We start from the raw sequence: 19,423 nt of genomic DNA, 5'->3' as shown, positions 1-19,423 counted from the left end.
AAACCGAGGGACACAGAGATGCAGACTGTGACATAGATAGTAAGAATATTTTAGAAAATGTCATTTTTTCCATGGCTTCTACTGATTTTTCCAATATTAACTTATTTTTTAAAGGAATACACCCAACAAAATGTTCTTTCAGAATCTCTGCTAAATATCTTTTATGTAGTCAGGATAGCCCAATGCTTTAGAGTCTGAAAAAGATAAGTCAAAAGAGAAAAGCTGCATACTGACCTGGAACAGGAAAACTACTCACAGAAAAAGATTTTTAATGGCTGTACAGTGTTAGTCTTTCATAATACTCCAATATACATTTATTGTTCACTCAGCAGGTATAGCCAAGCAATGAATGAATTCAATAGTATTTAACACCTACTGTGTGCAGAGCACTGTACTAAGCATTAAGATTCAGCTCAATTAAGAGCCATAATCTCAACCCTCACAGATTTTAGAATCATGCAATCAATAGTATGTTTATTAAGCAGCAACTACACACAGCACTATACTTAAGGTTTAGGAGGGTACAGAAGAACTAACAGACATGGATACTGCCTTTCAGGAGTCTATAAACTAGAAGGAGAGATAAATACTAAAATAAATTACAGGTAAAAACCATGAACAGGGGGCAAAGTGGTGAGTACTTAAAGAGTTTGGATGACTTGAAAAGTGCTGAAGATGGGATGAGGGGATAGGGTGGGAGGAGGAAAGACTGATCAAGTATGACCTCCTGAATGCAACGTGATTTCACAACCTATTGGGGAGTCATACATATAAACTGTATCAATATTCAGGGGTAGCAGCAGGAAAATACAGCTTTAAGTGGCAACAGTAAGAGTATGGAAAATGAATAAATGGAGTTCATCAATCAATATACAACACAACATATACAACAGGGTGGCCATGTACAGCTAAGGGCCAAGTTGTCAGTTGGGATGAGGGGATAAAGTTTGGAAGCAATGACCTGAGACGATCTCCTGAAGAAGACAGACTTTCAGGAGGACTCTGAAGAGGGAGAGGCTGGAGTCTGATGGGTGGGATGGTGGAGGGAGTTCCAGAGAGGAAAGGGTCTGAGCAGTGAATCCGATAAGGAAGAATCAAGAGCAAGATTTATTTAGGATTATCCCTCCGACAGATTATAAAATTTAATTCATGGAGGATGAAAAGTCCCATATTGTTCCAATTCTGCAGGGGACATGAAACCAAGGGCAGAATCTCCTTCATTACCCTTAAATCACCTTTATGTTTTACCAAACCTTCACTTTCACCTCACACTGCTCAAGAACCCACTAAAATCCTCTGGTAGCTTAAAAACTGGATTCAGGGGTAAAGAAATGTTTTATAGCTGGCGATATGAACCTTAACCAAGTGGGGCAAATTTGCCTGCTTAACCTCTCCCAGGAAATGGATGTGCTTCCTTCACAGGGGACCCAAAGCCTCCTAAACAGGTTCACACATTTGCCTCTGAAAAATTGCTTGCTATTTCCATTTTAACAGATGTTTGGCTTCTATATAAAACCTTTTTTTTAAACTCACTAACTTGCTATTATATAGCTAGAAGTTGCATAATATTCACACACAAGCTATTTTTAAATTCACCTTAATTAATGGCTGTTAGATATGCCTATTATATCTCATTTTAGGTTGTCAGAGCAGCCAACTACTGACATGAATCCAAGACACCCAGTTCCCCTATAGTGTGGGGGCTGAGTTCTTGCGAACTAGTGTGGTAGTTGTCAAAATGCCCGATGCCATCTATACATGAACAACCATTTCTTTCCAAACTTCTCCGTGCTGAATCCAGAATAAGTGAGAAAAATGTCCCCTAATTCCCAAACAATATTCTAGCCAAAATTCAAAGCGAAAAACCTATATTGTGATCGAATTGAATGCATTATGACCACTGGGAGCTCTTCTGATCTACAAGAAAGCTTGCAGAAGCTGCAAGTGCTTAACCTACTCAGGGCCCCTGAAATTTTGTATTTGTTTCTCAGATCTCCAAATCCAAAGCTTATAGATAAGTGAGTGAATGTGCGTTTTAAGTGTCTCAGTGAGTTTTTCACTCAACTAATCTCCCTAAGATGGTCCCACCCAGTAGGGTGCCATAAGTATGTGTACTTAAATGCTTTTTGATGATTTTTCTGAGCATTTATGAGGAGACTTCTCCAAAACTGCTCGGAGGGAGGGAGTGGAAATGGAAAGGAAGCGTGTAAAATTATTTTCAACCACCTGGCCTTTTTAAAGGGCCATGAAAAAAGCTTCTAGAATTCTACTTTCTGCCAAAACCAGCGCTTTCAGCCAAAGAGGTGCATCCCAAAGCCCATGAAGGGAGACTGGAGGGAAAGAGCAAGGAGATGGCAGAGCAATTGGTTCCACAGAAGGACATGGTGGGGGGGGGGGGGGGGGGGGGATGAACAAGGGTGATCAAATAATGATTAGAATTTACCTTTGTCCCAGTGGGTGCAGAGAATTGAATTTAATCTTCTGTGATAGTCTCCCTACACCTATCCAAATGGTTAGTAGTGAGTAGGAGAAGGATGGAAGGCAGAAATCTGAGCTAAAGGGAAAAAACTTTAGGAAGGTGTAGCATTAGGTTAGAAAAGAAATGTTAGGTCAAGTGATTATACTCAATAGCTCTTGTAGGAGTAATTGTAGTAAGAGTATTTATTAAGCAGTTACTGCATTCAGAATCCTGTACTAACCGCTGGGAGAAAATTCACAGGTAGGAATTAAACATAGTCCCTGTCCCTCATAGGGCTAAATCTAAATTGATATTAGTAATGATAATAATAATAATAATTTCGGTAATTGTTATAGGCTTACTACTCATTCATTCATTCATTCAATCATTTATTGAGCGCTTACTGTGTGCAGAGTACTGTACTAAGCGCTTGGGAAGTACAAGTTGGCAACATATAGAGATGGTCCCTACCCAACAACAGGCTCGCAGTCTAGAAGGGGGAGATAGACAACAAAACAAAACATGTAGATAGGTGTCAAAACAATAAATAGAATTATAGCTATATGCACATCATTAAAAAATAGAGTAGTAAATATGTACAAGTAAAATAGAATAATAAATATGTACAAATATATACAAGTGCTGTGGGGAAGGGAAGGAGGTAGGGCTGGGGGGGGCAGTGGGGAGAACTATGTGTCAAGCAGTGCTTTATGCGTTGGGGTTGATGCAAGTTAATTAGGTCGGATAAAGTCCCTGTCCCACATGGGGCTCACAGCCTAAGAGGGAGGGAGAACAGGTACTGACTCCTCATTTTACAGATAGGAAACTGCAGAACAGAGAAGCTAAGTGATTTGCCCAAGGTCACACAGCAGGCAAGTGACAGAGGTGGGATTAGAACCAAGGTCCTCTGATTCCCAGGACCCTGCTCTTTCCACTAAGCCAAGCTACTTCTCCAGTATCGCACTGTGTTAATATTTCAATTGTATTTATTGAGCGCTTACTGTGTGCAGAGCACTGTACTAAGTGCTTGGAAAGTACAAGTTGGCAACATATAGAGACGGTCCCTACCCAACAGTGGGCTCACAGTCTAGAAGGGGGAGACAGAGAACAAAACAAAACATATTAACAAAATAAAATAAATAGAATAAACATGTACAAATAAAATAGAGTAATAAATACGTACAAACATATATACATATATACAGGTGCTGTGGGGAGGGGAAGGAGGTAAGGCGGGGGGGTTGGGGGGGGAGGAGGGGGAGAGAAAGGAGGGGGCTCAGTCTGGGAAGACCTCCTGGAGGAGGTGAACTTTCAGTAGGGTCTTGAAGGGAGGAAGAGAGCTAGCTTGGCGGATGTGGGGAGGGAGGGCATTCCAGGCCAGGGGGATGACGTGGGAGGGGGGTCGATGGCGGTATGTTTGTACATATTTATTATTCTACTTATTTATTTATTTTACTTGTACATATCTATTCTATTTATTTTATTTTGTTAGTACGTTTGGTTTTGTTCTCTGTCTCCCCCTTTTAGACTGTGAGCCCACTGTTGGGTAGGGACTGTCTCTATATGTTGCCAATTTGTACTTCCCAAGCGCTTAGTACAGTGCTCTGCACATAGTAAGCGCTCAATAAATACGATTGATGATGACGATGATGACAGGCGAGAACAAGGCACGGTGAGGAGGTTAGCAGCAGAGGAGCGGAGGGTGCGGGCTGGGCTGTAGAAGGAGAGAAGGGAGGTGAGGTAGAAGGAGGCGAGGTGATGGAAAGCCTTGAAGCCGAGGGTGAGGAGTTTTTGCCTGATGCGTAGGTTGACTGGTAGCCACTGGAGATTTTTGAACTACAATTCCAAATGCCACTATATGAATTAAACCATGTGAACTGAAGGCATACATTGCAAAAACATCTAGGAGTTCCTCCCAAATGTGACAAAGTGCTGCCTTTCTTTCCAGAGTACACACAACTTAAAATATTAAACTGCTCAACTTAAGTGCTGGCCCTCCACAGTGTAAGGCTGCCCAAGTTAAAGATTAAATGAGAACTTCAAGCAGGCTCAAATGTCCCATTAATATGTTGGTGATTAAGTCTTCCCTTTTAATTCATTTCAGTATAACTCAGCTCTTGAAATAGAAATATAATTTGTACCAGAAGAGTTTGGAAACATGAAAAATATACCCAGAAAGTTCTTAAAACTACTGAGCTTGGATTATAAAGTTTGGGTTTGAAGAAGGATAAGGGGTAGAGTGGATTAATTATTAATTTACAAATCCTGAACAGGTAACTGGTAGGACAATTTAAACTGCAGACATTTCTTGGTATGTGGTATAACACTGAAGAATTCACATATAGGGACATTTCTCTTTGCCCCCACTAAACTCAGAGGACTTCAATTATCTGGGACATTCTTTGAAGAACTATTATCTGCTTCATTTCTTTAGTGAATGGCACTTTCATTCATTCATTCAATCGTATTTATTGAGCACTTACTGTGTGCAGAGCACTGTACTAAGCGCTTGGGAAGTACAAGTTGGCAACATATAGAGATGGTCCCTACCCAACAGTGGGCTCACAGTCTAGAAGATCACATCTCTCCTATTAACGCCTGCCCCTATCACAGAATCCACACTTCAGAAGCAAGTTAAAAGGGCAGTGGGTAAAATGCAATTCTTTCTAATAAAATTCAAAAGCTTATTGAGTCGAAATGAATTTATTTTCCATTAAGGTGCTAGTTCACATTTTGAAATCTCTCCTTATCTACTAAATTTCAGTCACGTTCTATTCCTACTTTGTAAAGGGGAAAACAAGGGTCGCCCTGACCAATCTCACACATTCAGTTAGTGATTTGTTCTGAGGGAGAATGCAACTGGACTAACCACTAGTTGCCTTACAAATCTGAGTGTCTTAAAACTATGCCACAAACAATTCAACATCGCTGTAGTGGATAGAGCAAGGGACTGGGAGTTGGATCATGAGTTCTTATCAATCAATCGTATTTATTGAGCGCTTACTGTGTGCAGAGCACTGTACTAAGCACTTGGGAAGTACAAGTTGGCAACATATAGAGACAGTCCCTACCCAACAGTGGGCTCACAGTCTCGTGGCTCCGCTACTTGTCTGCTGTGAGACCTTGGGCAAATCACCTCCCTTCTTTGTTTTAGTTACCTCATCTGTAAAATGGGGATTGGGACTGCAAGCCTCACGTGGGACAGGGACTCCGTCCACCCAATTTGCTTATATCTACCCCAGTAATTAGTATGGTGCCTAGCAGATAGAAAGCACTTAAATACCACAAGTACTAACTAGAATCTGAGCACTTGTACTTCCACTGAGTGCAGCCTAACTGCACAAAAGAGACTCTACACTCCCACAGGCAGTCAGATGAGTGTGATGGATTCTTTCGGTTGGCACCTGCAGGGCCAAGAGAGGATGGAGACAGTCACAGAGGCAAGAGTCACAACCCAAGGATCCAGGCCAATTCCAACCCCACAATGGTTGAAGATGTAGTACTACGGAGCTTGCCCTAGCATCAATATGGTGCTGCTACTGGCTTTGGGCTGAAGCAGCCCCTGCAAACCACCCTGGTTCGCCAAGAAGTCATGTTGCCCTAGGGAAGGGGAGGCAAGTAGCCAAGCAGCAAATACAGCTCACAGTACAGTGATCAGTTGATGCAACTGGGGAAGCACAGAGTCCAAGGACACACGCACCTCAGTATGGAAAGGGCTTAGTGTCATCCCTAGACTTCTAGACTGTGAGCCCACTGTTGGATAGGGACCATCTCTACATGTTGCCAATTTGTACTTCCCAAGCGCTTAGTACAGTGCTCTGCACATAGTAAGCACTCAAATACGATTGATGATGATGATGTTGCCAACTTGTACTTCCCAAGCGCTTAGTACAGTGCTCTGCACACAGTAAGCGCTCAATAAATACGATTGAATGAATGAATGAATCCCTGCGGGTCCCACCTGGCTCTCTAGCTATCTGTTGGCTCCCCCAGTGTTTTCATGGCCTTGCTAACAGGGTTACTCCTAAGGACCAAGAAGCGCTTTGGCCTCTACGCTTTCTGAGCAAACAAAGATAGCTCTAGGTGTCCTAGAAAAGCAGGGAGATTTTGAAATTGTCTCACCTACCTGGATGTGAGAAAAGCTGATGAATTTCATTTTGGGAAATTTTCAGATATTTTTTGGACAGTTCACAGAAAACTCAGGCTAGTGATAAGTGAATTCTATAGAAATGTTTCCTATTTTATTTGATTCAATTTTTTCATTTTAAGATGAGGGCACACTAGCTACATGCATAAGTATTGTAACCAATAGGTGGTATTTATTGAGCACTGACTGTGTGCAGAGTACTGTACTAAGTTCTTGGGAGAGTATAATACAACAGAGTCAGTAGACACATTCCCTGCCACAATGAGCTTATTAAACATATATGAGCAAATTCATCTGGGAGCAGACCTGTTAGACACAACTAGAGTCAGATTCAACCACAAGCTGGGTCAGCAATGCAGTGAATAAAAAAAGCTAACACCGTACAGAAATATATTAATGGCAATATGCCTGAGCCCACTGTTGTGTAGGGACTGTCTCTATATGTTGCCATCTTGTACTTCCCAAGCACTTAGTACAGTGCTCTGCACACAGTAAGCGCTCAATATGATTGATTGATTGATTAAAAGGTCAGGAAGAAATCCTTCCTCTATACATTGCACAAATTAGCCCTTAAGAGTGCCGACATCAGTTTTGATCACCATATCAAAAGTTGAGAAGGAATTATTCAGTAGAAATTATGACATTTATTGAGTAAATACAAAGCTATGATGGTCCCTGTCCCACATGGGACTCACACTCTACCTTATCCCCAGTTTGCATATAAGGAAACAGAGAGAGGTTGAGTGATTTGCCCAAGGTCACTCAGCATTAATGATCCCTGCCCTCAAGATTACACTGTAGTGGGGAAGACAAGATACTAAAATAAATTACAGTTTGGGAAAGCAATCAAATATAAGGATATGAACATAAGTGCAGTGGGGTGGAGTGAATACTTAAGAGTTTAGGAGGTACAGACTCAAATGCCTAGGTGATTCGGAAGGAAGGGAAGGCTTCCTGGAGGAGATGTGATATTTTTGTAGAGCTTTGAAGATGGGGACAGTAGTAGTCTGTGTCACACAATCGGTCATATGGTAGGTAAGTGGCAGAGCTGGGACTCAAACTGGGATCGCCTGACTGCCAGTCCCACGCTCTTTCCACTACACCATTCTGTTTCCCAAGGACCTAAAGAATCCAGAGAAGAGCAAGAAAAATGTTGACAGGGAAAATGAGCTCTGTGAGAAATGCCAAAATAGTTGGGGCTAGTTAGCCTGAGCATGATGACTTGATTGCCCTCAAACATATGAATGCAGAAAAATACCGACCAGTTGTCGTGATTATCACTTTTCTATCTCTGAAGAGGAATGAGCAAGAGGAAATAACCATCTTTTCAAGCAGGAGAGACTTTTGGTTGAAAATAAAGAAAAATTATTGACTAATAAACTCTGTAATATGTGAAGTTGTGAAGTGTCCATCTGTGGAGATCTTTAAGAAAGAATAGACAACTACCTGTCCTGAAACAGAGACAGCAGACTAAGATTAAATCTCCATTTCTTCACAGTTTATGCCATGGCAACCTCTACTGGACAGCTAAGCAATACCACATTAACTGAAAGCACCAATAGAGCTATTTAGTCAAAGAGAAGGCAAGGGAAAGGAAAGAAGGAAAATAAGTGCTTGCTCTAAGAGAATATATTTCCATTTAATAATAACGGATGAAAAGCCTTTTAAGGTCAAGCCTAATGAAGCTTCAAGTAATCCCTTTTAAACAATTTCCTGAGTTAAGGAAGAAGATAAATCTGATGTGAGTTTCCTACATGTTAAAGCCATGCAGGAGATGAGTGTGATTCCACCACAGCTTTGAAGACAGGTTTCCAGCCCCACTCACCCCAGGCTTGGTTGCCACCTGATGTCTGATTTGCAATTGGACAATCCAGCTTGCACAGAAAGCTTTATAAAAATGTTTGTTTTTACGCTACGAAGATTCCTCCAGTACACCGGATCTTAAATGTGCTGCAGGATTAATTTAATTCAGCACACTACCACTTTCTCTAGTGTCCCCTTCTATCAAGAAAACTGTTCATCCTAATAAGATATATTCTCCCATTAATCCCTCACAGCACTTCAGTAAGGGAAGTGGAGGGTCACTGTGAGAAGAACAGTTACGAGTTGGTTAGCACTCACTGTTCTGGATCTCGTAGGTATGAGGAACAGGCTCCGTCAATAGTCTCATAAATTTTAAGGCCCAGATATTTTAAAAGCAATTCAATCATAAGAAAAGAAATGCCCAATTAAATGTTTTATTCCAAATGCTTATAGTTTTCTGGCTCTGCAGTCTGTGAATGGTATCTCAAAATTGAAATGAATAGGTGAATCTTTGTTATTCACGAACTGGTTTGCCTTCATTATACAACTGTAAATATCAATAAACTTTTCCGCACTGAGAAAATGAGCCAAATATAAATTTTCTCTGTTACTTAGACCTAGGCATTTATTCACTGATGATGAATTAGTAAATTGTTTTTAATTAAAAAACAAAAAACACAATTCTGTCCATACCCTATTGAAGCCATGCTCAAGAGTATCTTCAAGTTCTCCATTACTTGTCACTGGAATTTCTGCTGCTGAATTTTTAGGGGATTCTTGAGCCATTGTGGATTCCTAAGAAAGAAAACAAAACCAAGTTAAAACTTCACCCCTCAAATAGCAGGTGTTTCAGGGTTTTTGTTGTGACCACATTTATTAACAATAGTAATAATAATAATGATAATAGTGGTATTTATTTAAGCACGTACCATCTGCTGGGAACTGTACTAAATGCTGGGGTAGATACAAGATAGCTGGATTGGACACAGTTCCTGTCGCACATAGGGCTCGCAGTCTTCTTCCCCGTTTAACAGATGAGGTAATTGAAGCACAGAGAAGTTAAGTGACTTGCCCAAGGTCATACAGCAGACAAGTGGCAAAGCTGGGATTAAGACTCGGGTCCTCCTGAATGGTATCTCATGCCATGCACTTCTCTAATTCTGAATTTTTGCCATTTGTGTTCCAAAAGAATTTCTACCAACTTAATATATAATTGTTCCCTGTGACTGAAAAATAGTACTTGATAGTGATTGTTATTCATGGATGCAGGTGTAGGCAATAAAGAGCAATGCATATGCAAATACTCTGCAAGCTACCACAAGCCAAGTGGTAGTTGCACTTTTTTCCATGAGGAAAAAAATTAAATAGGAGACGAACCATTTTTCTTCTTTCTCAAACAAAAAGGGCAAAGAAGGCACTTCGTGGATGTTGGGAAGACAAAGCCAGGGTGACTAACTGGAAAGAATAATGTGAACATGGTTGAGTAACAATGGGTGATTCAAGAACCAGGAATGGATTGAGAGTAAGCAGGACTCAAAATGCACAGGAAATGGGGAATGAGGATGATAAGAGGGAAGTTAAGAACTGGGTTTCACCTAAGATGTACATCCAGATTTTATGGTTTCTAAGACAAATGACACATCCTTTTAGACTGTGAGCCCACTGTTGGGTAGGGACTGTCTCTATATGTTGCCAACTTGTACTTCCCAAGCGCTTAGTACAGTGCTCTGCACACAGTAAGCGCTCAATAAATACGATTGATGATGATTCTTTAAACCAAAAACTATGTCATAGGTGTGAAAATTAAAACCACAAAAAATGGGTTTTGCTTCATTGGAACTGACAGAATCTCCCATGGAAAACAACCAAGAGGCCTTGGTCCCATTACTTCTGTGATTACTCAACAACTGAATTAGAATTTGGGCCATTTACTGTTGCAATCTGTTCAAACCCAAACTCCAAGGCTTGTTGAACAGGTTCATCCTTCTAGCTCCTAAACGCCTCCCATCACTTAGCAAGATCAGGAAAGATAGGTATTAAGCTTCCAATATAGGGTACGAGTTATGGGAGTTATGAGTTATTCACGTGAGGTCGTGATTTCTCTTGGTGCCCTCCTCACCTCACTATATACAGCAGTCACCAGAACCAGACTGAATACCCACTGGACCTAAAGGTTTCAGTCTGCTGCAAATAAAAGAAGGGAAGACGTTCTTGCCCTCGTCACCAAGCCTGCGAAGCAGGATCAAATTAAAAGCTGTCATTTTCTAAAACTCATGTTCTTCCTCACTATTTTAGAAATAGGTAGTGGGGAATAGGATGAGAGCCGGAAGGAAGAACTGCAAAGAAATCACTGCAATTGAATGTCAGTTTAAGGAAGTTGCCACTCAGTCTGTTATGACTCAATCATTAATCAACCTAGTTTTAGCAAAATCTGTGTTGTCCAGAATAAAAATCTTGTAAGGGTCTGATTCAGTAATGTATTTTAAAGCAAAATCTAAAAAATTAATATCCTATGCATATATCTACATACTCCCCATCCACCATGCAAGGACAAACACAGGACACACAAATTCACAGCACATATAGATGCACCCCACCCATGCCAATACCATTTATTGCCCCTTACACATTTGCCCATACACTCCACCTGCCCACTACACTACTACCCGCACACTACAATGAGATACATGAGCTAACAACAACTAGCATTTCAAGTCACAACAGAGGCCAACGGGGAAAAACAGTACCCTCTCAATTTTTCCCAGACCTGTGACTGCCTTATTTCACTCAGGCTGCAGACAGGTATTGCTTCCCACACAACGCAACTGGTGTTGAGAAATGGAGAAGGGGCTGTTTTAGTCCAAGATTCTTAATTGTCGCTACAAGTCCATGAGATCAATCAAAGACCTCCAAACCAACGATAAAGAAATCGTACTGTGTCTTAAGCTGTTAATTGGAAGGGAATGCCTCCGGCTTGGTCTGCCAAATTTCACTGAGAAGAATGAGGTTTGGTCAGCACCTGGAAAATCATCTCTAACCTGTTAGTTCACTCTGCTGATGAGTTGCTTCTCTTTGTGATTAAAAGTTGATTTTCCATATGCCACAGTAAGACTAACTTTCCAGAACAGTAGGCAGGTTATAGGTTTTATTTTTTTCCCCAATTCCAAAAATTTCTAAGCCTTTATTATCTCGAAAATCCAACAGCTTGACAGAGCCCAGGAATCAGAGGGAGGAAAGTTAACATTTCCTGGGAGTGGCATGGGCATGATGCCTTCCTTGGCTGTCTGAAGAGTACATCCCTCAGGATGGCGAGGGGCCAGGGGGTGGCCTCCTGGCATGGGTAAGCACCTGGCAAAATACAAAGACTTGGTGGATGGTGGCCAGGTAAAAGTCTCTTTGATAAGCTTACAATTTCCGGAATATATATATATATATATATATATATATATATATATATATATATGAACTGTTTTTGCAGTCCAGGGTGCCCTGCCATAGTTTCCTTTCACCAAATGGATTAAGAACCAACAGAGATGATTACCAGATTACCAAAAGATTTAGATTTGGAGGGAGGGTGGGATGGGAGAAAAAAAATCTTCCTTGTCATTCCCTTCAGAAACAACAGTGTAAAGAGAAAGTCTCTGCTCATATTTGCTTACTTTGAGGAGATTTTTTTTTAAGTTATTGTCAACTGCTCAGAACTTGAATGCCACCCAGGGAGTCAATGAAAATTTCCACCAGGGTGGAGACTTTAGCTCCCAGTGTCCTGGCTTTATTCCAGCCTATACAAATAAATTCTGCCTAATTTCTACAGCAGCTCCAGCTGGCTAGGGTATTCTTCCGCTTTCTTAAAATGTCATTATTTGGACAGTATTTCCGTATCCTGGTAAAAAAAAATAAATCTGTGACTGCTACTATTGCTAAGAAACAAATATTTTGCATCAAATAAAATGATATGAAATGCACTGATTTCATTATTGAAGTTAATCTGAAGGAATTGCATTTGACAAGATAGTCACGAATTAATTTCCTCATTTTTTTCCTTGGGGTGACCCTTTTGGTTTTTTTGGGGGGGAGTTGGTTTTTTTACTGCATTTGTTGAGTGTTTACTATGTGTTGAAGACTAAGTGCTGGGATAAATACACGGTAATTAGGTCAGGCACAATCCCATGTCCCACAGGGGGCTTACAGTCTAAATAGGAGGGAGAACAGGTATTGTATCCCCATTTTACAGTCGAGGAAACTGAGGCACACAGGAGTTAATAACTTGCCCAAGGTCACACAGCAGGCAAGTGGCAGAGCCAGGATTAGAACCCAGGTCCTCTGACTCCCAAGCCCATATGCTTTTCTCACTCCCAAGACCCTTGACTCTTCCTCTGATACTACTAATGTAAGAATAACAGCAACATTTTTGCAACTAGAGACCAGAAAATTAAAAAAAAAACACAAAAAACTAACAATAACCTAAAAGTGATAAATGGAAAACCCAAGAATATTCTGAATTAAGGCCAAATATTAAGAATACTATTATTATTATTACTACTACTAATAATAATGATGGCACTTATTAAGTGCTTACTATGTGCAAAGCACTGTTCTAAGCACTGGGCAGGTTACAAGGTGATCAGTTGTCCCGCGGGGGGCTCACAGTCTTAATCCCCATTTTACAGATGAGGGAACTGAGGCCCAGAGAAGTTAAGTGACTTTCCCAAAGTCACACAGCAGGTGGAGCCGGGGCTTCAACTCATGACCTCTGACTCCAAAGCCCTTGCTCTTTCCACTGAGCCACACTGCTTCTCTATTAAGCTTCTATTAATTCTGCTTCTTCTAAGAAGCATGTTAAGTCTGTTTTTCAGCCTTGCTACTGATGGAAGAAGCAGCGTGGCTCAGCGGAAAGAGCCCGGGCTTTGGAGTCCGAGGTCATGGGTTCATATCCCGTCTCCGCCAACTGTCAGCTGTGTGACTTTGGGCAAGTCACTTCACTTCTCTGTGCCTCAGTTACCTCATCTGTAAAATGGGGATGAAGACTGTGAGCCCCCTGTGGGACAACTTGATCACCTTGTATCCTCCTCAGTGCTTAGAACAGTGCTTTGCACATAGTAAGCGCTTAATAAGTGCCATTAAAAAAAAAAGAAAGAAACTGAGCCCAAGTTTTTAAGGAAAATACTAACTCCAGATAGTGGGGATACGATTTCATTATAAAATTATATTTGGAGCGTGCATTACCATTCCACAGTTGAAGCACACCCTCATGTGGCCAACACATCTACCAACAGGTAGCTAACTTAGCAAGTTGAAGACATACCAGATATTTTACTAAATATTCCAGTTTGGGCCAAAAAGTCATATAATCCTCGAGCCCTGTGGATCTCGGGGGAATTCAGGAAACCCAATCTGGGTCCCAAGTCCTCAGAAAGGTGTGAGAGGCTCTGAAATCCAAGTAGCGGGGAGAGGTCTGGGACGTTGGTTCCGTGCACCATCCTTCCAGGCCCATTAGTTCCTGCGGGGGCTTCGAAATAAAAACGTTTCCCAGCTCAGGTTTCCTGGTGCAACCACAAGGCAAGGAAATTCTTCCGAGGGTACACCAAATCCTCTCCAAGATACCTCCACCCGGGCGTAAGGTTGGGGAAGCCGACTGAGTCACACAGGGGCTGAGTTGCAACCTGCCAACTATTTGCAGTGCAGCGTACCATGACAAAACGTAGATTCGGGATTTCATCATGCTATTACCTTGATGCATTTCTTTTGGTTTGGGAAGTCCTACCTACTTAAACACAGATCAAATCCATTTTAAAACAGACTCAGCCTTAAGGGCTAGTGGAAATTCCTCCCCCCTATCGCTGCAAGATGTTTATGACTTGCTAATTATTGGGATTAACTCATTATAATTATTTGGGATTCACTGAGTATATGCACTACTCAAGTGCACACTGTACAGTCCAACAGAAAACTTTTATTGGATTAAATATTAAATATTTACTTGACAAACACATCACTTAGGACATAGGTCTGGCTGACTGCCAAAAAGTTAAAATCTTATTTCAGAAAGCCTAGCAACCCTGTGTGCTGGGGTTTTTAGGGAAGATCTTTCTACAAATATTTTTCCCCATATTAAACTTTGCAGAGAAATGTCACTCCAGAATACCTTAAAAATGCAAGCATTCAAATGCTAAAAAAATAGTAATAAATCCAAATCAATGGAAAGGGCATGGGACTAGTTCAGGAGACTGGGATTCTAGTCCTGGCTCTACTATTAGACCTTAGGAAAAGCACTTAGCCCCTCTAAGCCCCAATTTCTTTATCTGGAAAATGAAATCTGCCCTCTCCCTAACAGGAATTTTTATTGTTGTTATTATCATTGATAATAACAAAAACAATAATAAAAGTAATTGTGGTGTTGAGCGCTTTCTATGTGCCCCACACCATATTAAGTGCTACTCGATAATCAGGCTGGACATATCAGGCGTCCCTCATAGCCTCACAGTCTAAGGAGAAGAGAGAACAGATACTGAATCCCCATTTTACAGATGAGAGAACAGAGGCACAGAGAAATTAAGTGATTTGCCCAGTGTCCCACAGTAGGCAAGTGAACAATGGATCCAGGACTAGAACCCAAGTCTTCTGCACCGGGACCTATGCTCTTTCCACTAGGCTGCATTGCTTCCCTGTTGGGAGGATAAAATGAGATTTTACAGTGCTCTGGAAAAAATAAAAGTGCTATACAAAAAAACCAAAAAATTACCATGGAATTCAAAGTAGATTTAAAAATCAAAATCAAATATTTACTATTTCCTAATACAGCAAATTACGATATTACAAGAAAAATTTAGACTTTTATTTTATGGCATTTGTTAAGTGCTTCCTGTGTGTCAAGCACTGGGGTACATACAAGTTAATCAGGTCTGACACAGTCCTTATCCCAAATGGGACTCAAAAACTAAGTAGGAAGGAAAATAGGAACTGAATTCCTATTTTGCAGCTGAGGAAACCGAGGTACGGAGAATTAAGTGACTTGTGCAAGGTCAAATAGCAGGCAAGTAGTGGAGCTGGGATTAGAACCCAGGTCCTCTGGCTCTCAAGCCAGTGTTTTATCCACTAGGCCACACTGCTTTCCCAGAAATAAGAGGAACAGGTTCCTATCTGAGTCCAAGCCAGCTACAGAAGTTGTCATTTTGGAGAAAGGCCAACAGGAGTAGGAGTAGTAAAGGTATCTGTTGCACCCAATGGGTGCAACATATTAAACTAAGCACATAGAGAAGTACGGCAGAAGCATGAGACATTCCTGGCCCACAAGGAGCTTACCCTCTAAAGGCGGATGACAGACAACAATATTTACAAATGGGGCATTCTGAACAAATAAATTCATGATGTGTTCAATCATATATGCTGAGGGAGGGCAAAAATAAATAAATATGTATGTGCTACACGGGACTGTTGTGATTAGCTTTGGGGTATAAATTGGGGAAGGCTTACTGGAAGAGGTTGAACTTTGTTTTTTCGTTGTACTGCTGTCTTGTCTAAATGCTGACCCAAGTGGCAAATTACATTTGGATGCCGGTTTGCTCTGATTTCCGTTACTATCATTTCCTATTTACAAAAGACTGAATGCTACTGATTTTACCAGATCGGGTGAAGGAAAAACAGCCAAGATTTAAAAAAAAGGGGATGGCAGGGGAGACAGACCACATGTAAGACGATGAGAAGAAAATGGAAATCCCTTAATAACCTTCAATGGATTCAGCTCAAGGCAGGAAACGGGCCATATTTTAAGGAAGAGGAGACAGTGGGCACAAGGGTTTCTAGGCTAACTGTTCTAATGACAGCGTAGAAAAAGAAAATTCTTTAATAAGTGTTCAACAGATTTAATTCATGCCAAGAAACAGGCCATATTTTCCAGTTAGCAGATTTTGTTGAATCTTCGGAATGCCAGCCTCAATATGGCTGTTTATTACATTCATTAGATCTCCAAGAAGGAAGAAAGGCAGAGATATCTTCTACAATGAAGCAACAACGACAACAAAAAAATGGTCTCAAATGGGGGAATGCCACTATTACGACTTTTCTCTTCCAAGCATGAAATTGAATCATGTTCAAAGAAAATACATCCCCAATCAATAGTACCTGAATGCCTACTGTGTGCAGATCACCGTACCAAGCACTGGGAGAGTACAATACAATTATTACATACTATCCCTGCCATCAAGGAATCTGCAATCTAGCCCAGGAGGTGGATACTAAAGTGCAGGTACGAAGAAGAAAATGTTCAAGTGCACATGAAAGTGTGCAAGTAATAGAGCTGTGATTACTTAAGTGCTTAGGTGATACAAAATTGCTGATGTGGCAGTTGGGGTGATAAAGTGTGAGGAGATGAGAGATCATGAGATTAGATGAGGAGATGAAGTAGCATGACCTATGGGGAAAGAGCATAAGCCTGCGATTCATGGGAACCAAGTTCTATTCCTAGCTCTACCACCTGCCTACTATGGGACTTTTGGAAGTCACAACTTCTCTGTGCCTCAGTTTATTCATCTGTAAAGATAATGGGCTTAAGCGCAAACTCTAAGCCCATGTGGACTGGTTATCTCGTACCTATCCCAGTGCTTACAAAAATTCTTGGCACATAGTGACTGCTTAACAAATACTACAATTATTATTGTTATTATTATTACTATTATGAAGTGGGAAAGACCTCCTGGATGAGATGGGACTTCAAAAGGGCTTTAAAACAGGAAGATCTATGGTCTGTCAAGTCTCAAGTTGGGGTGTGACGTTGTGGCCCCAAGAAGGTTGAGCTCAGAGCCCCTCCACTGCTCTAGAACCACTGTGGACCCTCTCTTGCATCCCTGTGAACACAGGCACTGCTTCCGAGCTGTGGGGCTTGGCAAGTAGGAGCCACCGTGGAGAGAGACTAGACATTAAAAAATAAACATATTGGCCATAAAGGCATCCTGTGCCATTTGAGGACTAGCCTCCCTGCCTCACAAGCCCATACGCTTGGTATCTTTCTCAACTCAACTCTCTTATTCAACCCCCATATTCAATCAATCTGTCACCAAATCCCGTTGGGTCTACCTCCACATCGCTAAAATCCTTTCCTTTCCAACCAAACTACTACCACACTAACCCAACCACTTACTTCCCACCTTGATTACTGCATTAGTGTCCTTGCTGACCTCCCTGCCTCCTGTCTCTCCCCACTCCACTCTGCTCTCCGGATCAATTTTCTGAGGAAAAACAAAACACAAAACCATTCAGTCCATGTCTCCCCACTCAAGAACCTCCAGTAGTTGCCCATCCATATCTGCAACAGAATAAACTCCTTTCCGTCGGCCTTAAAGCAAACATTTAGCTTTCCCCCTCCTATCTTACTACAACCCAACCCGCACCCTTCGCTCCCCTAATGCCAGGCTACTTATTGTACCCCTCCATCTCATCTCATCTGACCACCAACTCCTTGCCCACATCCTCCCTTGGGCCTGGAACTCCCTCCCCCATCATATCTGACAGTCCATCACTCTCCCCACCTTCAAAACCCTCCTAAAATCACATCTTCTACAAGAGGCCTTCCCCAACTAAAACTTTATTTCCTCTATCTGCCCTCCCCTGTCGACCACGCATTTCACTGCATGCCCTTTAAGCATTTTGTACATATCCTTACACTCTATTTCCCCTATCTGTAATTTATTTTAATGTCTGTCTTCCCCCTGTAGACTGTAAGCTCCTTGTGGGCAGGGAACATGTCTACCAACTTTGTTGTATTGTCTCCGGAGCACTTAGTACAGTGCTTTGCATACAGTAAGTGCTCAATAAATAGCATTGATTTATTGCAAAGGGTCACCAAAAGATCTCCATTCCTAGAGATCTTTAAGAAAACAACAAAGAGAGTTCATACTTCCTGAACAGTACAGTAAGTTACCTGCCTACAGAGAGGGGGCCAGGCCAGATAATCTTTCTCAAAGTCCCTTCTAGTTCGAGGACTCTATTATCTTTGAGCAGAAGCAGCAGCTGCCCTGCGAGTCAGAAGGACCTGGGCTCTAATCCTGAATTCCCCACTTGTCTGCTGCATGACCTTGGACCAGTCACTTCACTTCTCTGGGCCTCAGTTACTTACCTCATCTGTAAAATGGAGATTTAGACTGTGAGTCCCATGTGGGATAGTGACTGTGTCCACCCTGATTAGCTTGTATCTACCACAGTGCTTAGTACAGTGCCGGTCACACAGTAAGGACTTAAATGCCATTTTTAAAAAAAGAAGAAAAAAAAAGAAATTCTGAGGTACTACTTCCAAAAATCCACATTCACTAAGGCTTCCTCATTATCATGGGGATTCAGCCAGAGCTGGGTGGCCCCAGTTGGGCCAGACAAATAGAGTTTCAGCTACATTTTTATTGGAAAGAAACAAAAGGTACAATCTATGAGTGGCAGTTGCTAATATAGGTTGAAGTTACAAAGACAATCAAATGCTCGCATCAAAGCTAAAAAGCTCTAGAGAAAATGCTAAGGGCAGCATATTTTAAAAAGCAATTTTATTTTGGGGCAAGAAACAAATTTTCAGCACTTTTCAAAACCAAAACATGAAGATCAACAGCCAAAAAAGAAATCATGCTCTATTCCAACTATCAAATATGTATTCACCACAGAACATATCTAGTTCACACTTACGTAACCCATAAACCCGAGGTAGCTACATAATCTATTTTAATGTCTGTCTCTTCCTGTAGACTGTAAGCTCTGTGTGGGCAGGGATCATTTCTACCATCTCTGTTGTACTTTCCCAAACAGTACAGGGCTCTGCACACAGTTAAGTGTTCAATATACACCACTGATTGATATTTGCCAGAAGTGTGGGTAAGGGTTCTTATTCTCTGAGAAAAACATTTCAATGACTGCACATTTAACTGTGCAACTGAATATTTTACAGCAGTGGTTCTATATAAGGCAGGTTTAACTTTACCTTCAAAGAAGAGCCAAACTAAAGCTAAACATTGTCATTTCCCATTCCACCCGCCCTTTTG

General features: G+C 41.3%; 1 protein-coding gene across 8 annotated transcripts in view; it reads right to left on the bottom strand.

The window, feature by feature from the left end:
• Nucleotides 1-19,423, bottom strand: part of ARFIP1 (ADP ribosylation factor interacting protein 1) — a 121,238-nt gene that overhangs the window by 72,756 nt on the left and 29,059 nt on the right. For all 8 annotated transcript variants that reach the window (XM_038755036.1, XM_038755032.1, XM_038755029.1 and 5 more), the window contains one exon: nt 9,102-9,203. In XM_038755036.1, the coding sequence (XP_038610964.1) occupies nt 9,102-9,194 (93 nt within the window). In that variant the 5' untranslated portion in view covers nt 9,195-9,203. The remainder of the gene's footprint in view (nt 1-9,101; nt 9,204-19,423) is intronic.

Source organism: Tachyglossus aculeatus, chromosome 12 (assembly GCF_015852505.1).
Source record: "Tachyglossus aculeatus isolate mTacAcu1 chromosome 12, mTacAcu1.pri, whole genome shotgun sequence".
In the NCBI taxonomy this organism is placed as follows: Eukaryota; Metazoa; Chordata; class Mammalia; order Monotremata; family Tachyglossidae; genus Tachyglossus; species Tachyglossus aculeatus.
Note: the sequence above shows the minus strand (reverse complement) of the source record. Positions and strands in the feature narration are given on the sequence as shown.